Source organism: Pygocentrus nattereri, chromosome 28 (assembly GCF_015220715.1).
Source record: "Pygocentrus nattereri isolate fPygNat1 chromosome 28, fPygNat1.pri, whole genome shotgun sequence".
In the NCBI taxonomy this organism is placed as follows: Eukaryota; Metazoa; Chordata; class Actinopteri; order Characiformes; family Serrasalmidae; genus Pygocentrus; species Pygocentrus nattereri.
The window spans coordinates 26,596,000-26,618,556 of NC_051238.1; the positions used below are offsets into that span (position 1 = coordinate 26,596,000).

The window sequence follows — 22,557 nt, forward strand, 5'->3', positions numbered from 1 at the left end:
CTATTATGCATTTGGACGTCAGAGATCTGTCAAAGCTTCTGACGTGTCCACCTGTTCATGGGTGTGCTTCTTATCCCAAGAGTCAGAGCTGTACATTCCAACTGGAGTACTGCTGCTTAGGTCGTTTCATACTCATGGCTTTAAAGCATGTAAACGGAGTGATACGCTCACAGACTTTACTAGGTAAGTAAAATGAAAATGGCTTTATTTTAAACTAACATGTAAGCATGGTAGACAAATGTAGGAGATGCACAGCCTGACTCATTTTAGTTTTGCGCAGACGTATTTGAGTTTGAATAATCATATTTTTATACAAGAAAAATATACATCTCTGCTATAAACAAACACTTGAACTTTGTTTCTAGAACATCCTGTTCAGGTACAATACAAGCAAAAACGATGAGAAGTGCAATATTACAATTTACCCAATTGGTAGGGTTAATTAAGGGTTAATTGTATCCGACAGAGGGATAGTTGTAACACTTGCTGGAACGGTCTGATGAATTAGTGCAAACAAAGCTAATTTAATATAATCCTATACAATAAGAAACATATATATTTTCCAGTTATCACACTATTTTTTTTTCAATTGTATTGTTGTCCAGTGTAGACAGCTAATAAAAACACCATCTAACAGCAATATATTGAACATGTATCTGAAGAACTACAGTGACTACACAACTTTACCATACACTCACCAGCCACTTCATTAGGTACACCTGTTGAGTTGCTCGTTAACACAAATAGCTAATCAGCCAATCACATGGCCGCATTTAGGCGTGTAGAGGTGGTCAAGACAGCTTGCTGAAGTGGAGGCCGAGCATCAGAACGGGGAAGAAAGGGGATTTAAGGGACTTTGAACGTGCCGTGGTTGTTGGTGCCAGACGGGCTGGTCTGAGTATTTCAGAAACTGCTGATCTACTGGGATTTTCACGCTCAACCATCTCTAGGGTTTACAGAGAACGGTCCGAAAAAGAGGAACTATCCAGTGAGCGGTCAGTTGTGTGGACGTAAATGCCTTGTTGATGTGAGAGGTCAGAGGAGAATGGGCAGACTGGTTCCAGATGATAGCAAGGCAACAGGAACTCAAATAACCAACCAGAATCTCTGAGGAACGTTTCCAACACCTTGTTGAAAGTCTGCCATGAAGAATTAAGACAGTTCTGAAGGCAAAAGGGGGTCCAACCCCTTACTAGCAAGGGGTACCTAATAAAGTGGCCGGTGAGTGTATACCTTAATTATACTTGTTCTGTTAAAATAAATGGCTGAACATTCTGTTTTGTGACTGCCAACAGAAAAATAACTTTACCTTATTGTTTTATTGTTTCCCTTTGAAAAGTAAAATCTCAATAACTGTTTACAGCCCTGCCTGCAGCCACTGTCTGTTTATTCTTTAATATTCCCTTGCGACAACTGAATATGCAGCTTTTTAACCAACGGTTTCTCGCAGTTTGGACTTCTCAGTGTCTCAGTGAGCTGGAGCTGTGGAGGTTAGCTTTGCGCTGGCCTTTAAAATCAGGCTGATGACTAGACCTGTAAGTCAACATGTAGCATTTAGTGTTTTATCCTAATTACCATGTTTTTGTGCATTCTTTTTAGTTTGTCACTTGAATTGACATTTGGATAAATAAATGTAGTTGTATGTATATATAAAAATATATTTTTTTATTAAAACACAAAATATTTACTTAATTGCAGAAAACCTTTTGTTTGTGACAGTTCATAAGGTTTCACACTGTTTTTCAGACACATTTACTTTAAAACCACAGGATCTAACTGCTCACCATGTGGTCATGTGAGACAGGGATGCAGTCTGGCTTCCTGCTCGGAAATGCAGGGGTGGGGTTAAAATCAGGCTCCGCCTATACACTAAAGATCTGTGTTTTGCTAGTGACATGAAAACGTTAGACAGCATTTTTTATTTAAAATTAAACTCACAATAAATCTGAACCAAAAAGCTCTAAAAAGAAACTCTGATAAAAATCCATCAAAATAAAAATATTCACAAATTCTGGGACCGCCAATTCCTAGTACACAGCTCCCTATCAATTATTTTGTATATATTCAGTTTATCACCATCTCAAAGAAATGCCTTGAGTTTGAATAAATCATAACATAACCTTTTTTTCTACACCGTGTGAGGACAGTTTGAATTTGAGCTTTATTCAGTAGAATGGCCCTTGTAGCCTTGTTTATAGTGCATTTATCAGGTTTTTCCTGGGACGCTATGTCTGAGTACCATTTAGGAAAAGTGTATTGTTTATCAATAAAGACCCAAACACAAGACAAGATGTCGTGCAGAAACTCTACGATTAGCCTGCTGTATTGTTACCAGGAGTCACAACCAGCTTGATGGCACTCAAAACGATTGTCTGTCAGACACATAATTTGATTGATCATCTATTAAATGCACACATTCATTCATTTATTTATGCATTCATTCTCTCCCTCATTCGTCCTCAGCGCCCTCATCCTTTGTTAATAATTTATGACGGGTAGGATCTACAGTAATCCTCTGGTTTAAGCTTGAGGAGACAGCCTTGTGGATGGAAGTGAAAGCAGAATGAATCATGGAGCACAAGTATCATCACAATGGTTCATGAGTCTGCACTCATATTGGATTTATGAGGCTTAATCGTGGCGAAGGCCTTTTGTTCCCCAAATACAGCAGCAGAACGTCATTCTTTGGGTTACAGCGACTTTTGATTGTGAAACAGTCTTTGGCACATCGATATACATCAAACAAAAAGCACATTTGGACTATTTTGCAGTTCAGATTTGAAACTCAGTGATGACTTGAACTCGTCCAGTTATCCCACTTTAGTGTAGGAATGGGTGAGGGTCCTGATTAAAATGGCAGCTGTTTCCATCCGAGGATGGAGTTGTTGTGGCGTCTGGGTGTAATTACCCACCGGTGAAGAGCCGGGAAACTAATTGAAGAAAGTGAGTGTGTTCAAACTGCTTTAAGGCAGCGGTGACAGGGCTTTGTTTCCACTGCTGTCTGTTAGTGAGAGATTAAGACTGACAGGCTGCTAGAGCGGCGAATAGCTAACGTTAGTCTTTGTTAGCGCAGCACTAATTCTGGATCCTCTGAAATTTTAAAAACGTAAAATCCCAATTCATACATAAGAAGGAAGACAGGTTTCTCTGACATCACTAAAGCAAATCAGATTCATTAAAATTGAATAGGATTTAGCCTCTTGTGGTGTTATTGACTTTGTAATGTCTGCTGCTAATTTCCCGGGTGTGCATGATTATCATATTGCTTACTAGCCTAATGGGGTAATAGAACCTCAGCCCACTGCACACACAGTCGGAAGTGTTACTGGGCCGCCTTTTTTCATTAAGTTCGTCAGATAGGAATACTTTTTGTGCAAGACTGTTTGTGACGTTGTCATTTCCAAAGCTTTATCAGTGACAGCAGGACCGGCGTACAAAGAGACATTTACAAACTTTTTCACAATAAATGATGTCACACATCCGGCAAGTTCTCAGAGACATAGACTTCATCTCGCAGACTACTCTGGGAGATCACATGACTGAGAGACTTCCCTCAGACCTGGAGTCCGACTCAGACTCCATTGCCTAGAGTGCTCCAGGAAATCACATGACTGACTCTCTCTCGCTCCTATCAGAGCTCACAGTCGCTGGAATTCTAATGTGTATCACCTGTGTGTGTGTGTGTGTGTGTGTGTGTGTGTGTGTGTGTGTAGTCATATGACTCATATGGTTTAGCCTGGGCTTTAGTTAAGTCTAGTTGCGAGTTCATTCCTGCTATTAATATCCTGTTTTTGGACCATTTGCTTTGTTTTTTTGCCTTTTGCCTATTCCCTTTGTACTTTTGCTGAACTGTTTTGATTCATGTTTTGACCACTTTTGCCTGCCTCTCTGTTTTCATAGTGTTATGCTCACTGTGTTTTCTGGATTTGACCCACGCCTGTTATTCAGCTACGTTTTTGGACTGTGATTTTGAAAGTAAAGCTACTGTTGTCTTTTTATTCAACGAGCATCCGGTTTCTGTTGATTCATCGCAGATGTGTTATGTTATGCTTGATTGACCCTACAAGGCAAATTTGTCATTTAGCCTTCAAACTATGTTCAGTCTAGGAGCAGCACCACCTGGGGCAGTGGGCGATAAATGCCTTGCTCAAGGGCGAAACTAAGAATACACCGTCCTGGGATCTCAACCAATGTCCTTCAGGTTACTGGTTCAGACATATATTTCAAATATTTCAGACATGTAGCGTTTAATTTCTGTAGCACCGCATGTGCTGCCCAGGGCTCAAGGAGGACTGGAGGCAGGATTCAGAGCTGCAGCAGCCTTTACTTTAATTTCATCCAAATTAACACACAAAGTGAACACAACCAAAGGCACGCTACAATGGCCACTGTTTAGTGGCTGAGGTTCGTCACTGCTGGGTGTTCGGCCCCGCCTTCCTGCCGTCTCCCGCGGCCGTCATCGTTGGGCGCATGCCACAATTTCTATAGCACTCATTCACTTGATTTTCTGCCCCTGATTGCTACACCAGCTTCCAACTGTTGGAATGAGAGGAGCATGACAGCAGCTGAGGCCAAGCATAACAATATGGACACTCAGATGAGAAATAGCACATTTGCACTAGTCCCACTGTAACGTTCGACAGAGAAGAGACGAACGCGGATAAAGCTAATCAATATCCCAGGGATAGACAGAATCCGAAATCCACAAAACCAGTTCCAAGTCAAAGCACGAAAAAGCCAAAAACCGCCAGCTAAAGTACAAAAGGGTGAAACCAAAAGACGAAGTCGGTAGGAACGAGAGAAAGGGGTCATAACATGTAGTCATAGGATATTTAGAAATCGCTCAGTACGTTCTTATGGTGGAGACGCAATTCCTCGCACCGGACCCGACTTCGGACCCGTCTTAAACAGTGCCAAAGTAGGTCAACCTGTACAGGTGCGTCAGATCAATAATCAGGAGACTGCGAGCGCTGTGATCTACTGATGCCGTCTGGGAGATGGAGTCCGAGATCCGAGTCCGCCTGAGGCGCAACACCTACTAAACCACTGCAGTGAAGTCACTTGATTTAAGTGACTAAAATGCTGTTTATCAAAGCAACACAGACTTTATCTGTCAGTGTACTTTGGAAATAATTGTAACTGTAATAATTGAAATAATTGAAATAATTTAACAGTGAAAATAAACTTTGAACTTGCGTAATGGTAACAGTTAAAGAAAAATTAATAAACTAAATCAAAACAAAACATGTACAATGGCAATACTCTCTGAGCTAGCTCTTTAATGCAAGTCAATGGAGCAAACATCAAGTCAGTTTAGGCTGTTTATGTTTTATATATATATAATGTCATGAGAACCAGCTGACTTACTCATATCCCCTATTCAGCCTACTGCAGTTTAGCCCCGCCCCTTCACACTAAAGTTATAAGAAGTGTTTCCGCTCTGAGTGTTTTTTGAATGACACAATACAGGACGGCCAGTGAGAACAGAGCTCATTTATCTATAACAAAGTTAAAGGCACAGAAACAAAAGCAGTCTGTTTAATTCTAAGGGATAAAGAGAGGTTTAAAATTGGTCAAGAAAAATTAATTATAACCATTTTTTAACATGATATCACACAAATAAGTACACAAAATAAGGAAGAAAAATTTAACAGGAATATTACATTTAAAAAAGTCTTATTTTATGCTCATTTGATTAATGAAAAGATTGAACTAAATTAAACGTTTTTTTTTTTAATGTAGTGTTTTTAATCACACAGTGGCACTCATGTTCCTTCTTTACCGTGAGGTATTTCTGAGCGGAGCTAGCTGAGAGTTTTCTCTCGATGATGAGTAGGGCTGGTGGGAGGAATAGGTGAAGCGTGATATTATTGGCTGAGACAATTATCCACGCCCACTGGTGCATGGTGATGTAATAAAAAATCTGATGTTTTAGAGGCTGGCAAAAGGCAATGCATTTTAATGGAAGATTATAAGAAAACAAGAATTTTGTCTTTCAATGAAAAGATAAGAATTGTGCTTAATATGACCAAGTACATTAACCCTTAGAGCCCCAAGCCATTCCTGAACATATTCACTTTCATAATTAAGCTCATGGTGCGTCCATTTCTGACCGCAGTATGTAAGTGTTGCACATCTATGGAATCTAAATCAGATGTGGGGATGATTTACACACATCTGGAATGCAGTATAAAAAAGGGTTCTGCTATTGTTACGATGCCTAGCCTGTAACAATAGAAGAACATTTTTTGGTGCTTTATAAAACCCTTTTTAAAGAGGTTCTATACAGAACCACCTACAACACTTTCACAGTGCAAAGAACACTTTAATCCCACAAATGGTTCTTTGAGTGTTCATGGTTCTATATAGAACCATTTTCTTTACTAAAGAAACAGTTTTTAAAGTATGTAAAGTCTAAGAGTCACACTTTTAAACTGGGCATTGACAAGCATTCTCGTGTTAAAGAATCCTCTTGCACTGTGGGTAATCAGCAAATCTGTCCAGTACATTCTGACCTTACACTCAGTGAAGGGAATTAATATGTTTGTCTCTGATGGATGCAAGTGCTTACAGCTGAAGTTGGTAAGATCAATATGGATAAGGTACAGTACAGATACACTATATAGGCCATATGTTACAGTATCTGGACACTCCGGTTCGATATTTGCTATGAATCATGACAAAGCTTTCAGAATAGCAATGCAGAACTTTGGACTGTATAGTAATTTGGGTGAGCAGCTTCGGTGCTGCACAGTTGCTGTTGCTATTCATGTGCTTGCTCTTCCGCCTTCAAGCAGCACTTAACTTTAGAGTCACTGCACACTGCAGCATGTGTGAGTGAGAGGCAGAGGAGAAGCCGCAGTACTGTCTGCAGTCTCCACACAGATAGAAAAGAAATGCTACTTACTTTACATGCATGCGTCTAAACACCTACACATTTACAATTTACATACATACATTTATAAACATACGCACAATGTTCCAATTTGAGGTTTGAATAGTTCTGCTGGAAATGAGATGTAAGCATAAATGGAGCTCTGCTGCTGTAGAGATGGCACTGATCTGATACCCAGCATCAGCACTGAGACAACGCTGGGTCAGATATCGAGCAGGAAAAGAATTCATCTGATCTGATTAAAAAAAAGAAAAGAATTCATCTGAGTGGGTTTTAGAACAAAAATCTGGCCTGAAATATCACAGAACTGTAGCACAGCGTCATGGGAAGCTGAGTAAAGTCGGCAACATGGTAACAACCGTAGCTACATGTAGCCTAGCACAAGGCCAAGCCAGCTGTAGCTTGTCTGCTGTGTAGCTTATATATAAATGTAGCTTCTAGCACAATATTACATAAAATGAACTAAAGTAGGTCGATGTGATGACAACACATTCATATAAGAAAAAGTACCTTAGAAAATGTGTGTGTGTTTCTTTATCTTTGTAATTAAGTTTAATTAAGTGATTAAGTGACCCTTATTAGTCCCAGGACAGGGAAATTTCACCTCCGCATTTAACCCATCCGTGAAGTGAAACACCACATACACACTAGGGGGCAGTGAGCACACTTGCCCGGAGCGGTGGGCAGCCCTATCCGCAGCGCCCGGGGAGCAGTTGGGGGTTGGGTGTCTTGCTCAAGGACACCTCAGTCATGTTCTGTCGGCTCTGGGGATCAAACCGGTGACCTTCCGGTCATGAGGCTGGATCCCTAACCTCCAGCCCACGACTGCCCCATAATAATAATACAGTGCAGAAGTATAGACTCCACCCTTTCCACTCCATCTTACTACAAGATCGTATGGGGCTATGAAGAGGCTGCCCTGTGCCCCTCACAGAGTGTAACTGGTGTATTTGTCTGGTTGTCTACATTTTGTGTAAAACTGACCAGTAAAACCCTTAAGACCTGTAGTGATGGAGTAACCAAGCAATCAATTTGGAATAACCAACCAGTGCATTTTGCTTCCTTAATGCATTTATGTTATATATAAAATGTTTACTTTATGACTGGTGTAACCCAAGCTTGAAGTGTTTGTTAGCTTAGTTTGTGTTGGAATGCCCCATGTGGGTGTGGGAGGAGGGTGGGAGGGTGGATTGTTTGGCTTTTCTTTAAAAAAAAAAAAAAATCACAAAAACACTCAGAAGGCATTTCAGAGGCAGGTAAAAGTCATTCAAGTTCATCAAGATTACAGGAAAACTAAAATGATGTCTTTTGAATGATAAGAATGATTCATCACATCATAATATGACCAAAGACGTGAACTGACAAGGCGAAAAAAGGCTTTGATTTCAGGTTGATGTTAATTCAGGTTATTAGTTATATATTTCTTCAACTTTGTGCTTAAGCTATTTGAGTGTACAGAGACATCTTAAATTGGTTTTAATGAAAGCTCACATTAAAACGTAGGAGTTTTTAAAGCTTTCAGTATTGGCATTGAAAGGAAAAAAGCATTATAATGACTGTGATGTCAAGAGGTGTAGTGCTATTGTTCAGCAGTTTCTGGGTAGTTACTGAGCATCATCTTCTATGCCTGAATTAGTACTGAGATGATTGTATAATTAAAGCTATCAGTGCTGCACAGTTTTCAAATGATGACTGGACATCAGCAAAGTAACAAACTGACTTACCTTTTTTTTTTCTTCCAGAAACCTGTTGGATCGAGACACGTTCTCCAAATCTGATCCAAGTAAGTATCAAAGATTTATCTGTATTTTCAAATACTGAAGAATGCACCTAATTTAGTCATTTATCCCTAGAATAAATCTCAGATCAAAGCAGTTCAACATACTATCCCTGTGATATCAAAACCTCTCTAATATTTTTACATTTTTTGTTTACAGTACTGTGCAAAATTCAGTGACCACCCTTCATTTAATTACCAGTCAAAACAGACATTAAATACCAATTAATTTGTACAGTATAAGTCCGTGTAAAGCAGTAATAAATGTGTACTTAGTTTGTCACACCGCAGAAACCACCCATGCAGATTTAAAAGGTTAAACAATCGCCAACTATGTAAAATTAAATTTCAAAATCGTGAACACAAATAGCAGCATTATCCACTCTGAAACGCTGGGGGCGTGTCTGCTGGAGGCGCTGAAACTTGGAATCTTGGATTCACATGAAGCCGCTAGCAGCGCTTCATCTAACAAACACACAGAATCCATTCCGTCTAGCAGCTTTACTGGACTGTACAGCCATAATGTTTGAGCCACCAGAGCCAGAGGACGCTGAGCTCAACCCCGTTCCTCTCAGTCTGAAACAGAATGGTATTCATATTTTCCCCGTTCATGCAAGTATAGCAACAGTTATTACTCACCAACGAGCTATCCTAGTGCAGTTAGGCCTGGGGAGCCACTATTGCTACCGCGCTGTTATAATGTTGGGGGCGGGGTTATGCTAAGTCTGGTACCAATGTGTCATCAAGCCATGATTTCAGGCCCACCCAAAAAAATCCTGAACACAAAAATGAAGAAAAACAGTTCTGACTCCACAATTTAGCTACATAGTTCAGTCTTTTCACACGATTTCAGCAGTTATTTTCTCATTTGTATCGAGTGTTTAGAAACAAATCTCTGAAATAACACAGATTTTAAAGGGCCAGGAAAAAAAAAACCCAGGAAGTATATGTTTAACAGAAAAACACACAAAGCCTCCACAGCTAAATATAAAATCAGTTATTTTCAGGATTCAGTGTGTCCACTCTTGCCTTTTTTACAGCTTCTATTCTTTTACTACTCGCTTTTGGTTTTTAAAGGAATCTGCGGGAATAGTTTTCCACGCCTCCAAAGTTAAGCCTTAGAAGTTGGTTGTATTTTCTCCTTATAAATATCCATCACTTTCCAAGCCGCTTCTCCGTCAGGGTCGCGGGGGGGTGCTGGAGTCTATCCCAGCAGTCATTGGGTGGAAGGCAGGATACACCCTGGACAGGTCGCCAGTCCATCGCAGGGCAGACAGACAGACACAGAAAGTCACTCACACCCAGGGGCAATTCAGCATGTCCAATCACCCGGACTGTGAGAGGAACCCACTCAGACACACGGGGAGAACATGCAAACTCCACACAGAGAGGACCCCGGTCACCCGGCCCGGGAATCGAACCCAGGCCCTCCTCGCTGTGAGGCGACAGCGCCACCCACCACACCACCTCCTTATAAATATCTCCTGGAAAATGAACTTGTACCTAATGGCAGTTTAATGCCATTGTTTGGCACAGTGTATATTTATTTAACATAATTTGAAAACACAAGACACAGTAATGAATGTACTATAGAAACAGTCCAAATTAACTTGGAATAAAATTTTGGTAAATTAATGTACATTTAAGTTCACCTGAGAAGACCATTCTGCAGCAGCAGCCTGATTATAAATGAGTAAAAAGCATCGTTTGGAAGCTCAGACTATGTTATAAGGCTCTCTATGTGGTTCTTAATAACATGTTTGATGGTGACCTCGGGGTTCAGTACAGACCCTGTTTTTGGCTTTGCCTTTTCCAAGCACTCCTCTAACTTTGCTGCACTCTTCCACTGCACTTAATAGCTATTCTGTCTACTCGGCTGTTTCGGAGTGTTACCTCAACACGTGCATTACATTTGCATAGTAATTTGACTGTGTTTCTTCAACGTCAACAGAATGCCATAATGTATGCCGAGCCCAAGCCTGGCTCTTTGAATACTAATAGCAGCTGTGGGGGCTCCGCTGCTCACTGTGGCTCAGCCTCTTTGCACTTTATCAGAAGCTACTGGCTTGTCTGTGGTCTCTCTCAGATTGAGGGCACTGAAAGATGAGTCACGGGGGCTGGTTCTGAAATGCACGATCTGCAGATGCGCAATTTCTGAACCTTGCTTCAGTTGACTTTATCAGATGTGCAGATAATCCAAGATTATGATATCTAGCAAGGCGTAGACGCTTGTACACGAATTATCCGAGTGTTCAAATGAATCACACGCAGTGTTTCAGTGTTTGATCAAGAAGACAAGGAGTTTGATCCTTGATATGCTGACACAGTTTCAGATTTGCTAATAATATACTTCCATTAACATTTTCTATTCATTAAACTTTGAAGTCATTCACTTTTAGGAGATAATTCTGAGGAGACTAGACATCAGATATTTCACTTGTAGAAGGAAAGAGGAAGTCAAAGGAACAAGAACAAGAGTGTAAAGACCTGGTAGGCAATCAGACACTCACCATCAGATAAACAGCACTTTAGCTTTCATCTTTGAGGAGAGGAGAAAGTCAAGCTCCACGCTTCAGATCTGTGAACATCCACAGGTGTTTCTGTCCATCCTTCCACTATGAGAAGCTCGACTCTATGAGTCTGAACAGAGGTGTAGCTGTCAAGAAGCTCTTACTCAGAAAAGGGAATCAACACAAAAGAAAAAAAATTGCAAATCAAACAAAGAAGCTGCTGCAGCTCTCAGAACAATGGACTGACCACCCCAGAGTCCAGACCTCAAAATCACCAACTGTGTTTGGGGTTACTTGGATCGTAAAACGTAGAAAATATAACCAACTTCTAAGACTGAACTATGGAGGTGTGAACAAATGCTGTGCTTGAAAGACATACAAAAAAAGTTACATGGTTTTGATATGACTGCAAAGATATGTACAATATTTGAAGGACATTCATCCACTGAAATGCTTGAGATGAGGCTCAGATCACTATTGAACATCTCTACAACACAGAATAGCAACAGAAGTAAAAACTTGTCTCACAATTTTTTTTGTTTTTGTTCACATCCTTCCGGCTTACAAGGAGAACATCAAAGCATTAAATGAAAACAATTTGACAGTGGACAGTAATACAAGAAAAATGCAAAACATGCTAAATATTGGTAAACAGGTATAGTTGTATGAAAAAGTCTGAACACCCTGGACAGAATAAGCGTTTCGTTAACTTTTGTGAAAATAATTTAACAAATCCTCTACACACTTAAATATGGTATATTTCAGCAATTTTAGTGCAGAATTCCAGTTGGATATATTGGAAAAAAACATAAAAGTTCAAATGTGGGAAAGTTTTGCACAACCCACATTTTACATTTAATATTTTTTGAAAGTTAAACTCAGTAAATAAACAGCAATTGTGCATTAAAACGTGCAGAACTGTGTTCTCTGTAGTGGATGTCGTGACACATTTTCACTTACAAATGTAAGGTGCACCTAAAAGCTTTGCATCCCACTATATGTGGGCAGATTGTGATAATGGAAATTTAATAGAAAGATTTTCTTTACAAATTCTCTTATTAACGGAAGAATTTGAGTGAACATAGAATCTTTGAATATTTACATGAATTTCAGAATTTTTCATCATTTGGTGCGTCCCCTCTTGCTTTAATAACAGCGTGCACTCTGGCTGACACTGCCTGCCTGATCAGTAGATTAGATCCACCTGAGAGTCGTCTGAACACGTGTTTCACTGGAAGCAATAAGACTAACAAAATCTGGCCTTTCTATATAAAGTTCTTAACATGGCCAGTATTACAAATTTGCTTGTTTAGAATTGACTTAGAAATAGTGCAGAATCTTGAACATTCCTTCATCATTTGACCTTTTTTTGTTTACTTGCTAGTTTAAATGTAAGAAAAGGTTTTCACTGTGGTCTCAGACTTTTGAGCCCCACTGTATATATAACAACCCCATTTAACTTTTCTGTATTATGTAGCACTCCAGTTCATCTACTATTATATGAACATTATTTAATATGCATGATTCTAATGCTTAAATATGGTTTGAGGCAGTTTCATAAGAATGACTAAGGAACTAAGCAATAAAAAAGTGGGAGACCTTAAACATTTGCATTTATATGTTTTACTATTTACTATATATAGTATGTAAAGTACTATTCTATTGTTTATACAAATTACTGCAAAGTATTCAGTAACCTGTATGAAACTAATCTACATGTAGTTATGAGAGGCAGGAATTGAAGTGTGAACACAGTGCAGTCTAGTATTGATCTCTCTCTCTCTCTCTCTCTCTCTCTCTCTCTCTCTCTCTCTCTCTCTCTGTGTCTCTCTCTCTCTCTCTCTCTCTCTCTCCCTCTCTCTCTCTCTGTGTCTCTCTCTCTCTCTCTCTCTCTCTCTCTCTCTCTCTCTCTGTGTCTCTCTCTCTCTCTCTCTCTCTCTCTGTCTCTCTCTCTGTCTCTCTCCCTCTCTCCCTCTCTCTCTCTCTCTCTCTGTCTCTCTCTCTCTCTCTCTCTCTCTCTCTCTCTCTCTGTGTCTCTCTCTCTCTCTCTCTCTCTCTCTCTCTCTCTCTCTACCTCTCTCTCTCTCTCTGTGTCTCTCTCTCTCTCGCTCTCACTCTCTCTCTCTCTCTCTCTCTCGCTCTCACTCTCTCTCTCTCTCTCTCTCTCTCTCTCTCGCTCTCTCTCTCTCTCTCTCTCTCTGTCTCTCTCTCTCTCTCTCTCTCTGTCTCTCTCTCTCTCTGTCTCTCTCGCTCTCTCTCTCTCTCTCTCTCTCTCTCTCTCTCTCTCTCTCTCTCTCTCTGTCTCTGTCTCTCTCTCTCTCTGTCTCTCTCGCTCTCTCTCTCTCTCTCTCTCTGTCTCTCTCTCTCTCTGTCTCTCTCGCTCTCTCTCTCTCTCTCTCTGTCTCTCTCTCTCTCTCTCTCTCTCTCTCTCTCTCTCTCTGTCTCTCTCTCTCTCTCTGTCTCTCTCTCTCTCTCTCTCTCTCTCTCTCTCTCTCTGTCTCTCTCTCTCTCTCTCTCTGTCTCTCTCGCTCTCTCTCTCTCTCTCTCTCTGTCTCTCTCTCTCTCTCTCTCTCTCTCTCTCTCTCTCTCTGTCTCTCTCTCTCTCTCTCCCTCACTCTCTCTCTCTCTCTCTCACTTGCTCTCTCTCTCTCTCTCTCTGTCTCTCTCTCTCTCTCCCTCTCTCTCTCTCTCTCTCTCTCTCTCTCTCTCTCTTGCAGTGTGTATCCTGTACACTCAGGGAGTGGAGTCAAAGCAGTGGCGAGAGGTGAGTAATTGTGTAAAAGAAAGTCCAGAATCAGCTGTGCCGACGTTTCCTTCATGCTAATCAGCGCTGTGAGTCCTCTCGGTCCCTGTTTACTGCCACTCTCTCAGCCCTAGCCTTCAGGTGCTCATCATTTCCCATTGATTCTGCTGCTGAATATTCATGCAGCGGCCCTCATGTGGCCCTGCTCCCAAGCAATTGGCGTTAAGGTGATTGTATACATTCTCATAGCGCTTAGCATTAAAGTCAATTGCTGTCCATCAGCTAATGCATTTATAATGGGCTTTGGCCTCAACGGTGCTGATTTTTCACACTGAAGTTGTCGGTTAGATAAATCCCTATCAGATGTGGCAAGTCAGCTTAAAGACCTGCTTCCTCTGGCAGCCATTCTAGTCAATGGCTAAGCAAAAAAGAGACCTTGAGCATGATCTAAACAGGGTAAGAGTCCTCTGCAGCGAAGGTCATATGGTGTTGTTCTAAACTGGACATGGCAGCCTTCTTAACCCTATACACTCTGACCTTTTTATCCAGTTATTAATTTTAAAAATTCTTATGCAGTGAATACTGTAGTTTAACTACTGTAAATGATTTAGTCACTGCTGGAGATCCAGTATTCCTATCAGGCCAGTTCCAGAAGAAAGTGCTGGACATTGTATTACAGAATTGCTTGTAACCAAACATAGTGTGAAGTAAAAAGCAGGTTTGGACAATAATGTGAATTTAGTCATCTGCGGATTTATCGCGATAAATGATAACACTGTGGTTCATATTCACTTACGTCACATGTGAGCATTGCAGAGCCTTCCCCCATAGTTCATATTTTCCTTGACGGTAATATAGTTACCATATAATTATCATTTGGCTAGCTTTTAATATTACTTAATACACTGTTAATAATATCAGTTATCAGCCCATGGCCAGACCATGAAAGAACAAGCTAGACTACAAGTAGCTTACATAGGAAGAACAAATAGATAACTAAGTATTATACTGGAATTAAACTTACTTTATTGTGTATAGTCTACATGAGTAAATTTACTTGTACGTGATGTTTCTGTTAGTAGAATGGCTGTTAAAGCAGTTTGTGCACGGGGCTTTTTAGACAGCTGTCTTAAATCTACACTTTGTAAGTGTTGGGGATTTGGAGACCGCTCTGGTGGAAATGCATAATAGCAGCCTCCACACAAAGAAGATGGGTTGTGCTTCAGAGCCGTTTCCCGAGAGAGTGAGTCTGATTACTGCAAGCACATTGAATATTCAAAGAGAACTCATTCAAACCTTGGAGAAGGATGTGTCTTCTAAAGATATAGGCAAATTATCTCCTACTGTCATCATATCTTCATCAGTATAATGTTGATTTTGTTTTTGATGCCTAAACATCGAGCCTTCTTGTTGAGTCTGTGTCCAAAACACCTCCAGAATCGGACCCAACAGCTCTGACTTTGACATTTCAGACATTACAAGCTGACTCAGCAGCGCGCACACACACACACACACACACACACACACACACACACACACACACACACCGTCTCTTAGCACTTTTTTCTGACTCATTATTGCTACTTTTCTCAATTATAACAAAACATCCTACATAGTGCAACTTTAAGTGAAGTGCATCAATGAAAAATAGCTTACTTTACAGTTTAAAGACAGAATATCAGCATCTGATGATACTCAAGGTTTCAATTTGGTAATGGAGAAGAAAAAGTAGTATCATTTCATATTTATTAGCTACTGTGAAATTAATACATAAATATGTAAATGAGGGTGAAGAAGTCTAGATCCATCAGTGGCTCACAGTGGTCTCTAACTCCAGATCTCAAATCCAATTTCCAGTCCTGGATTTTGTAATCCCTGCTAGGTATAGGTGTGACACTGGGCGGCCAATCAGTTCAGCGGTTCAGTGACCAACTAGTGATTAAGGAATACAGGACTGGAAACTGGATTCAAGGATTCAAGACTTCTAGTTTAAGGCTTAATTAAATGGCACAAAAGCAGATGACAGCATTGTTCAGCGCTCTCTTCTTCTGTGCCCTTCAGGCTTGTTAGCGTAACATTTTTCTCAAAGAGGTCAGTGAACACAATACAAGCAAGTAAAGCAAATCACTTTCTCAGAGCAGTCGTGTAGACTCTCGCTTGCCACCTTCACCATGAAAGAGGGTGTTTTATGATATAGCGTCGGTCAGACAGCAGAAGCGTTCAAGTGGCGTGACCATGATAAAGCTGGGCCTTCCCTCTCAGGCTGAGGGGAGGTTTGACCATGCAGAGGAAGACATTGACTATGTTCTCTCTGTGGCATTGAGGCTTCTTAATTAACACTTCTCCAGCTCAGAGGCGGTCCTCCATCTTCATCCTCCATTCCTACAATGTCCTCTGCTACTCCGACACTAATGATTAAAGCTGTGTAGACCACAGACTGCCTGACAGACCGGATGTTCTCCCAGCGTCCTCACCCTCTGTTCTCTCCTCTTCTTGTGGTTTTTTCCACCACTACAAAAGAAATGCTGAGGAGGTAGAGCGTGAATCATTCCTCTGTTATTTCCTCCCCTGTTATTTCATATTGTCAGGCCCTGGGAAAACCACTGCATGAATGTTTAAGATTATAAATAGTTTCTCCTTCAAGACCAGCAGTGGTCTTGTAGGCTTTTGAAAAGCAGAGATGTTTGTTTCCTCTTGCCTGAGATAATGTATGTTTTCTGCACAGCTCAAACAGGAAAATCGATTTCCACGTTTTCCAAATGCTTGAGAAATTTCATGTTGTTAACTTGCCAGTTATTTCAAATGCCTTGCATTTCATTTTTCTTTTCTTTAGAAAATCATTTTTATGCCTTTTAAAAATATCAGGTGCCTTTTAGATTGTGGGAACTTTTCATGATGATTGGACCAATAGAAATGGTCCAAAATGAATCTCATTACATTAACAAGCAGTGAAATCGGTCATATTATAGGGTTACTTGTACTTCATTTTCCTTCTGTGATGTTTGTGTACACTGTAAACCCCAATTTGAAATTCATAAGTTTAACTAAATTAGGAAACTTAAAACATACTCAACACTCATACGAAGGTAAACATAGTGGCACTTATTCATCACTTCATCACTGACAGTTTTGTTATTCATCAGTAGTACATCACTTTCATTTTTGGAGTGTAGTACAGTGCGTCTAAATGATCAAAATCATTTTCAGTAACATCAATGATGTTAATGGCTATAAAACTGAAAATAATGATAATATTCATAGATTTGCACACAGCAATCCTACTAAAGTAGATGTACTTTTTATGTGTACACACTGATATAAATAAATGCTGCAACTGTACGTTCCCCTTATTCTTTAAAATAGGACGTTCTGTTTTTGTTACTGTTCGCTGTGCCTTTCTAAGACTGATGTATGTTCTGACTTGGCTGCTGTTATTCAAAACACACACCTTATACCCTCACTGAATCCATCCATCCATCCATTTTCTAAGCCGCTTCTCCGTCAGGGGAAGGGGGGTGCTGGAGCCTATCCCAGCAGTCTTCGGGCGGAAGGCAGGATACACCAGGGACAGGTCGCCAGTCCATCGCAGGGCAGACAGACAGACACAGACAGTCACTCACACCCAGGGGTAATTTAGCACGTCCAATTGGCCTGACTGCATGTCTTTGGACTGTGGGAGGAAACCAGAGAACCCGGAGGAACCCCACACAGACACGGGGAGAACCCTCACTGAATGGGCAGAGCTAAACTGCTGTAAGCTGAATTTGTGACATCACAAGAAAGTGGGTTGTAAACATGTGGTTGCAGATCAGTTTCCATATATGGATTGTCTGTACTGGAGACTGACTTCATGCACAGGGATACAACTAGAATGCAGTATCCATGTTTTCTATGAAGAGCTATATTTCCACATAAATTCTCAGCTTGAGGGCTCTGCAAATCTCAGGGCGATGCTTTTCTCTACAGTTTATGATCTTTCAATTTTATGCTTGATGCCGTTTATATTAACAGCAGATGGCATAAGGTCTAACTTTTTACGCACGTTTTTTTTTATTAAGTCTGAGTTGTCTTCCAAATGTCAAAACTTCAAACTCAACCTCTTTATCTTAACTCCCTCTCTCTGCTAGGCTTTAACACATCCACCACACTGGAGGTGCCCACCCAGTCTCTGTCTTCCTGTACTGTGATGGGTATCTACAATCAGGTTGAGCTCTAGCGGTGGTTCCAGCTGTCATGTGTTCTGCAGAGATATCAGGAAGTAGCTTAATATCGCTATGGAGTAGAGCAGGAGAATTGACTGGTTATGTGCTTCTCTCATGGAGGAAGACGTGAGTGGCAGCACTGTGCTTTTTTGTGCCATGACAAAATATAAAATTACACATTTGCATGGAAATATCTTTCAAAGGAGAAGCCCAGCCTCAGTTTTGTGGGGCACTGCGTCAAGACTAAACATTGAGGTCAGCCAGGCTCTGTCTGTGATAGCGTGTCACTTAATATAATAAAATATGGGTGCGGTGGCTAAAAAACAACAGCTACACTTTATGGACAAAAGAATTGGGACACCCACACATTACAGCTACGGGAGCTTTTATGGCAACCCATTCTAAATCCATAGGTATTAATATGGAGTCAGTCCCGCCTGAGCAGCTATAACAGCTTCCACTCTTCTGGGAGGCTTTCTACAAAATTCTGAATTGTGTCTGTGGGAATTTTTGTCCGTTCCTCCAGAAGAACATTTGTGAAGTCAGACACTGATGCTGAATAAAGGGCCTGGCTCACAATCTCCATTCCAGTTTATCATTTAAACTTAATTTATCATTAAGCATTTTGATGTGCTTAATTTTGTCCCACTGTTAGCAATGGTCGTGGCTAAAACACCTGAATTCAATAATTAGGAGGTGTGTCCCAATACTTTTAGCCTATATATTATATGTACCATTGGCTGTCACTGTAGCACACTGACAGAACAGATCACATTACAGTCACAGAAATTTTTTTTTATCAATTACAACATAAACAGAAAATGACAAGACTGAATGTCTATTACAGGCGATTTTGTGTGTGTGTGTGTACGTATATAATACAGGCTTATTATAAAGCAAATTAAAATGTTTTTGCTTAAAACATCACCATGTAATGACATGCCCACAGTTTAGCTGTAGCTGACTTGTATACAAGTCCATGATGTGTTTATAAGCAATGTTTTACAGTGGCTTTGATTTAGTCTCTGCCAGTCAGATTTCAGCACCAAACTGTCCCAACAAGCACTAGCAGGAGTTTGTGGGCTAAGGATGGATAAAGCTATCTGGGGAATTTTACTACATGTAGTACAGCACGGCACACTTCACGTGGAATCACACGTTGGCTGTGGGTATCTGCAGCTTGGGCTAGATGTGATTCAGTCCTGTCTTCACTGCCAATTCACATTTTCTTTTTTCTTAATGAGCCTTAATAGCACATTTATATCAGTTGTCCCTGACCGTAAATAAAGAAAACCAGGCTTTAATAATAAAAACAGAAATTACAGGAACAAAATTACTTTTATACATTTACAGTTGATTGCAAAACTATTGCACACCTCCAATCAAATGACATATTTTGTTGATTTTCTAAGTGAAAAAGTTAACACGTCCTCTACAAGGAACAAAGTTAAAATGGAATTTTTTGCAAATTGTATGCGCACTTTCTATTTATTTGTTTAACATAATGGAAAGAATAAAACTTTAAATATAAAATCAGCCAGAACGTTTGCACAGTTTTATTTTTTCCCATTATGTTAAATTCATCAAATAAACAATAAGCATGCATTAAAAAGTGAGTGTGTTCGCAGAAGTGTGTTCTCTGATTACTTTGATCTTAAAACGTTAATATGTGGTAAAAAATACAAAGCAGTAGTTATGAATCAAGCTCAACTTCTTACCATTGCACTAACAACTTACACGAGCTACTCCAGAACCCAGACCCTTTTCTCTGACTTCAAAACATCAGCAGATTCATACCAGAACCAACAAACTTGCTTGCAGTCTGCTTGGTGAAACTGTCAGGAGCCTGTAGGCTATATCTGGGTTGAGATGACAGAGATTAGATATGAAGACATCCATTCTAGTACCAAGGTTACATAAACAAAGACATCTATATTAATTTAAAGATAAATGAGATCTGGGGCCGATAATGACTGCTGTGTATCCAGAGATTAGCTTTGGAAATTAGGAAGCACAATGACACCGAGATGAGAAGAACAGTGATTTATTGGTGTCGTGCGCTGAGTGAGACACACATTCTGAAAGGGGTGGTTTGATGAATGAAGCTGATGTAGGTGGATGGTGGTCTCCTCTCTTAGATAGCTGCAGTGCTCGGTTGAGGCAGTCTCGTATGTTGACAGTGATAAGGAGAACGCTGCTCTCACAGATCTGAATCTGGGAGCGTTTAGTTGGTCCTGGCTATGTGCCATTCTCTCCTCTCTGGGTCTTTTGAGTGTGGATTCCTCTCTCTGACATGAAGTGGTCTCACAAACTTCAATGGAACCAATGAAACATCAGTAAATGTTAATTGGTTATTGATTTCATTGTTAATGGGTTTAATTGGTTTTTTTAAAAAAAACCTTATTTATTGCCTTCAAGTTTACATTTGTCTGTTTGTTGCTTTATTATTTGAACCTATAGCTCTTTAACATTGTAGCAACCATCCCCATATGTGCTGACCAGCCCCATGTTGGGACTGGTTGGCGCAGGTGCATAACATGAATTTAGTCATAACTACTCTGCTTCCAAGAAATATCTTCTGAGATTGAACGTTTTTTAATTTTTTTTAAGATGTGCATCTTTTATTTGTTGCTTGTTGGATTATCCTAATGTAGGTCTGTAATATGCAGCTCTGTTGCAGCTCCACAGCAGAATTAGATTTTTAGGTAAAAATAAAATATAAAAATAAATAAATAAATAGAAAATAAAGCTCTGCTAATCATTCTAACACAGTTTAAAATTGAATGGTCTTAATGGAGTTAATGCATAAATGCTAATTCACCCTTTAACCCTGAAGGTTGGAGTGCAGACTGCTGGTCACCATAGCAATGCAGACAACTGCAACCTAGCAAGTAGCTAATGAAACGGCAAAGAAAGAGATTTAAGGTGAACATTGTTTACAATGCAATGAGGAACTGTTGAACACTAAAAAGCTGCGGAGCTGCAGTCAGCTGGTCATTCTCCAGCTTCTCGTTCAGATTTTCCCGTTTCACTTGCAGTGGTGTAGCAGTTACATTCTTAAGGTGAAACAGGAAAATGTGAATGAGACGCTCACTACAGCTTCGCGAAAAAACCAATGTGCAGAGAAATTTCACAAAAACTGTTCTACTTTTGAGGAAAAGCTTCCTACCTGAGATGTTTTGTTTTTAGAGTTTATTCTGTAATAGCACATCAGCACATACTGAGACATATTTACAACCAAGATGGTAAAATGGACAGAAGATGTTGTGGCTCACAAGGTGGTTTGATTGCTCTGCTTAACATTTGGCTTGCTGACTCCTGTTCTTATGTGTGGTGTGTCTGATATGTATGGCACATGCCAACAAACCCTGCCCTCCCCTAATTAGGCAGTCAGCGGTAATTCAGCAGTCAGCGGTTATGGCAAAGTATCTTTGCATCTGCATTTTTCAATGTATTCAAAGCTCAGATGAGACAGGCATCAAATGTCCTATAATGTGAGTAAATTGAACATAAAGCTGCTGCACTACTGAGTAGATGCAGCTCTGATGTGTGAAATATGAAGTATTTGAAAAGTCCTTTATTGATGTCTAACAGAGAAAATGGTCTACTTTATTCTCCTCACCACTAGTGTAGCTCTTTTCCTGACCGTTCACACTGTCACAGCCTGCTGACTCCTGTGAAGGATATTTTATTTATACACATCTGAAAAGTTGCCTCTTTAGATTGAATTATTCATGCTAAACACAATTAGCCAAGGGAACAAACTGCTGTCTCTTGGTTGAGCAGCAGTTCTGAGGGGAGAACAGTGCATCCTTAAAGAGGACAGGCATCTCAGCTCATCTGGAGGAACATCATTCTCCTCTTGCCTCATCATACAGCCAAAGATCACACAGCTTACAGCCTCGAGCTGTGACAAGCCACTCTTTTCTGGAAAAAAAACACTGAGCTATCTTCATCCCCTTAAATGGCAAGTTTTATTATGCATTTCTACAACCTAAGAATAGCACAGCCAGTTTGCATTAAAATGCCTGTAGTTACTAAATAATAAGCCTTTGTATGTAATAAGCCTGGGGTTTTAAGGGGTTTAGGTCTGCAGAGCAGGGATGTTTTTGGTGTGACATTCTGTTAGACCTTCTGCTCTTCAGCAGAAAAACAAGCTTTTTACTTTTAAACACTTGTAGCGCTCTCCACTGTTAAAAGAAACTCTGCTTTCTCACAGGTTGTGCTGTATTTTCCAGCTGTTGATGGCCATGCCGTACACAAGCAGAGTTTTTCTCTAACCACCCCTGCCACACATTGCTAGCCCTTCCCTCTACAATAAGAGTCCATAACATAAAAATCCGCAATTACTGCTAAAGACTGCATTTCTTGGACATCTATATATATATATATATACACTTGTTAGACAGTGGAATCACTATTTTGCTGTT

The 22,557-nt window shown here is 40.2% G+C and overlaps 1 protein-coding gene across 2 annotated transcripts in view; it reads left to right on the forward strand.

The window, feature by feature from the left end:
* cpne5a (copine Va) overlaps positions 1-22,557 on the forward strand; it is a 149,819-nt gene that overhangs the window by 14,548 nt on the left and 112,714 nt on the right. For both annotated transcript variants that reach the window (XM_017685275.2, XM_037535639.1), the window contains exons 2-3: positions 8,638-8,678; positions 13,900-13,946. In XM_017685275.2, the coding sequence (XP_017540764.1) occupies positions 8,638-8,678; positions 13,900-13,946 (88 nt within the window). The remainder of the gene's footprint in view (positions 1-8,637; positions 8,679-13,899; positions 13,947-22,557) is intronic.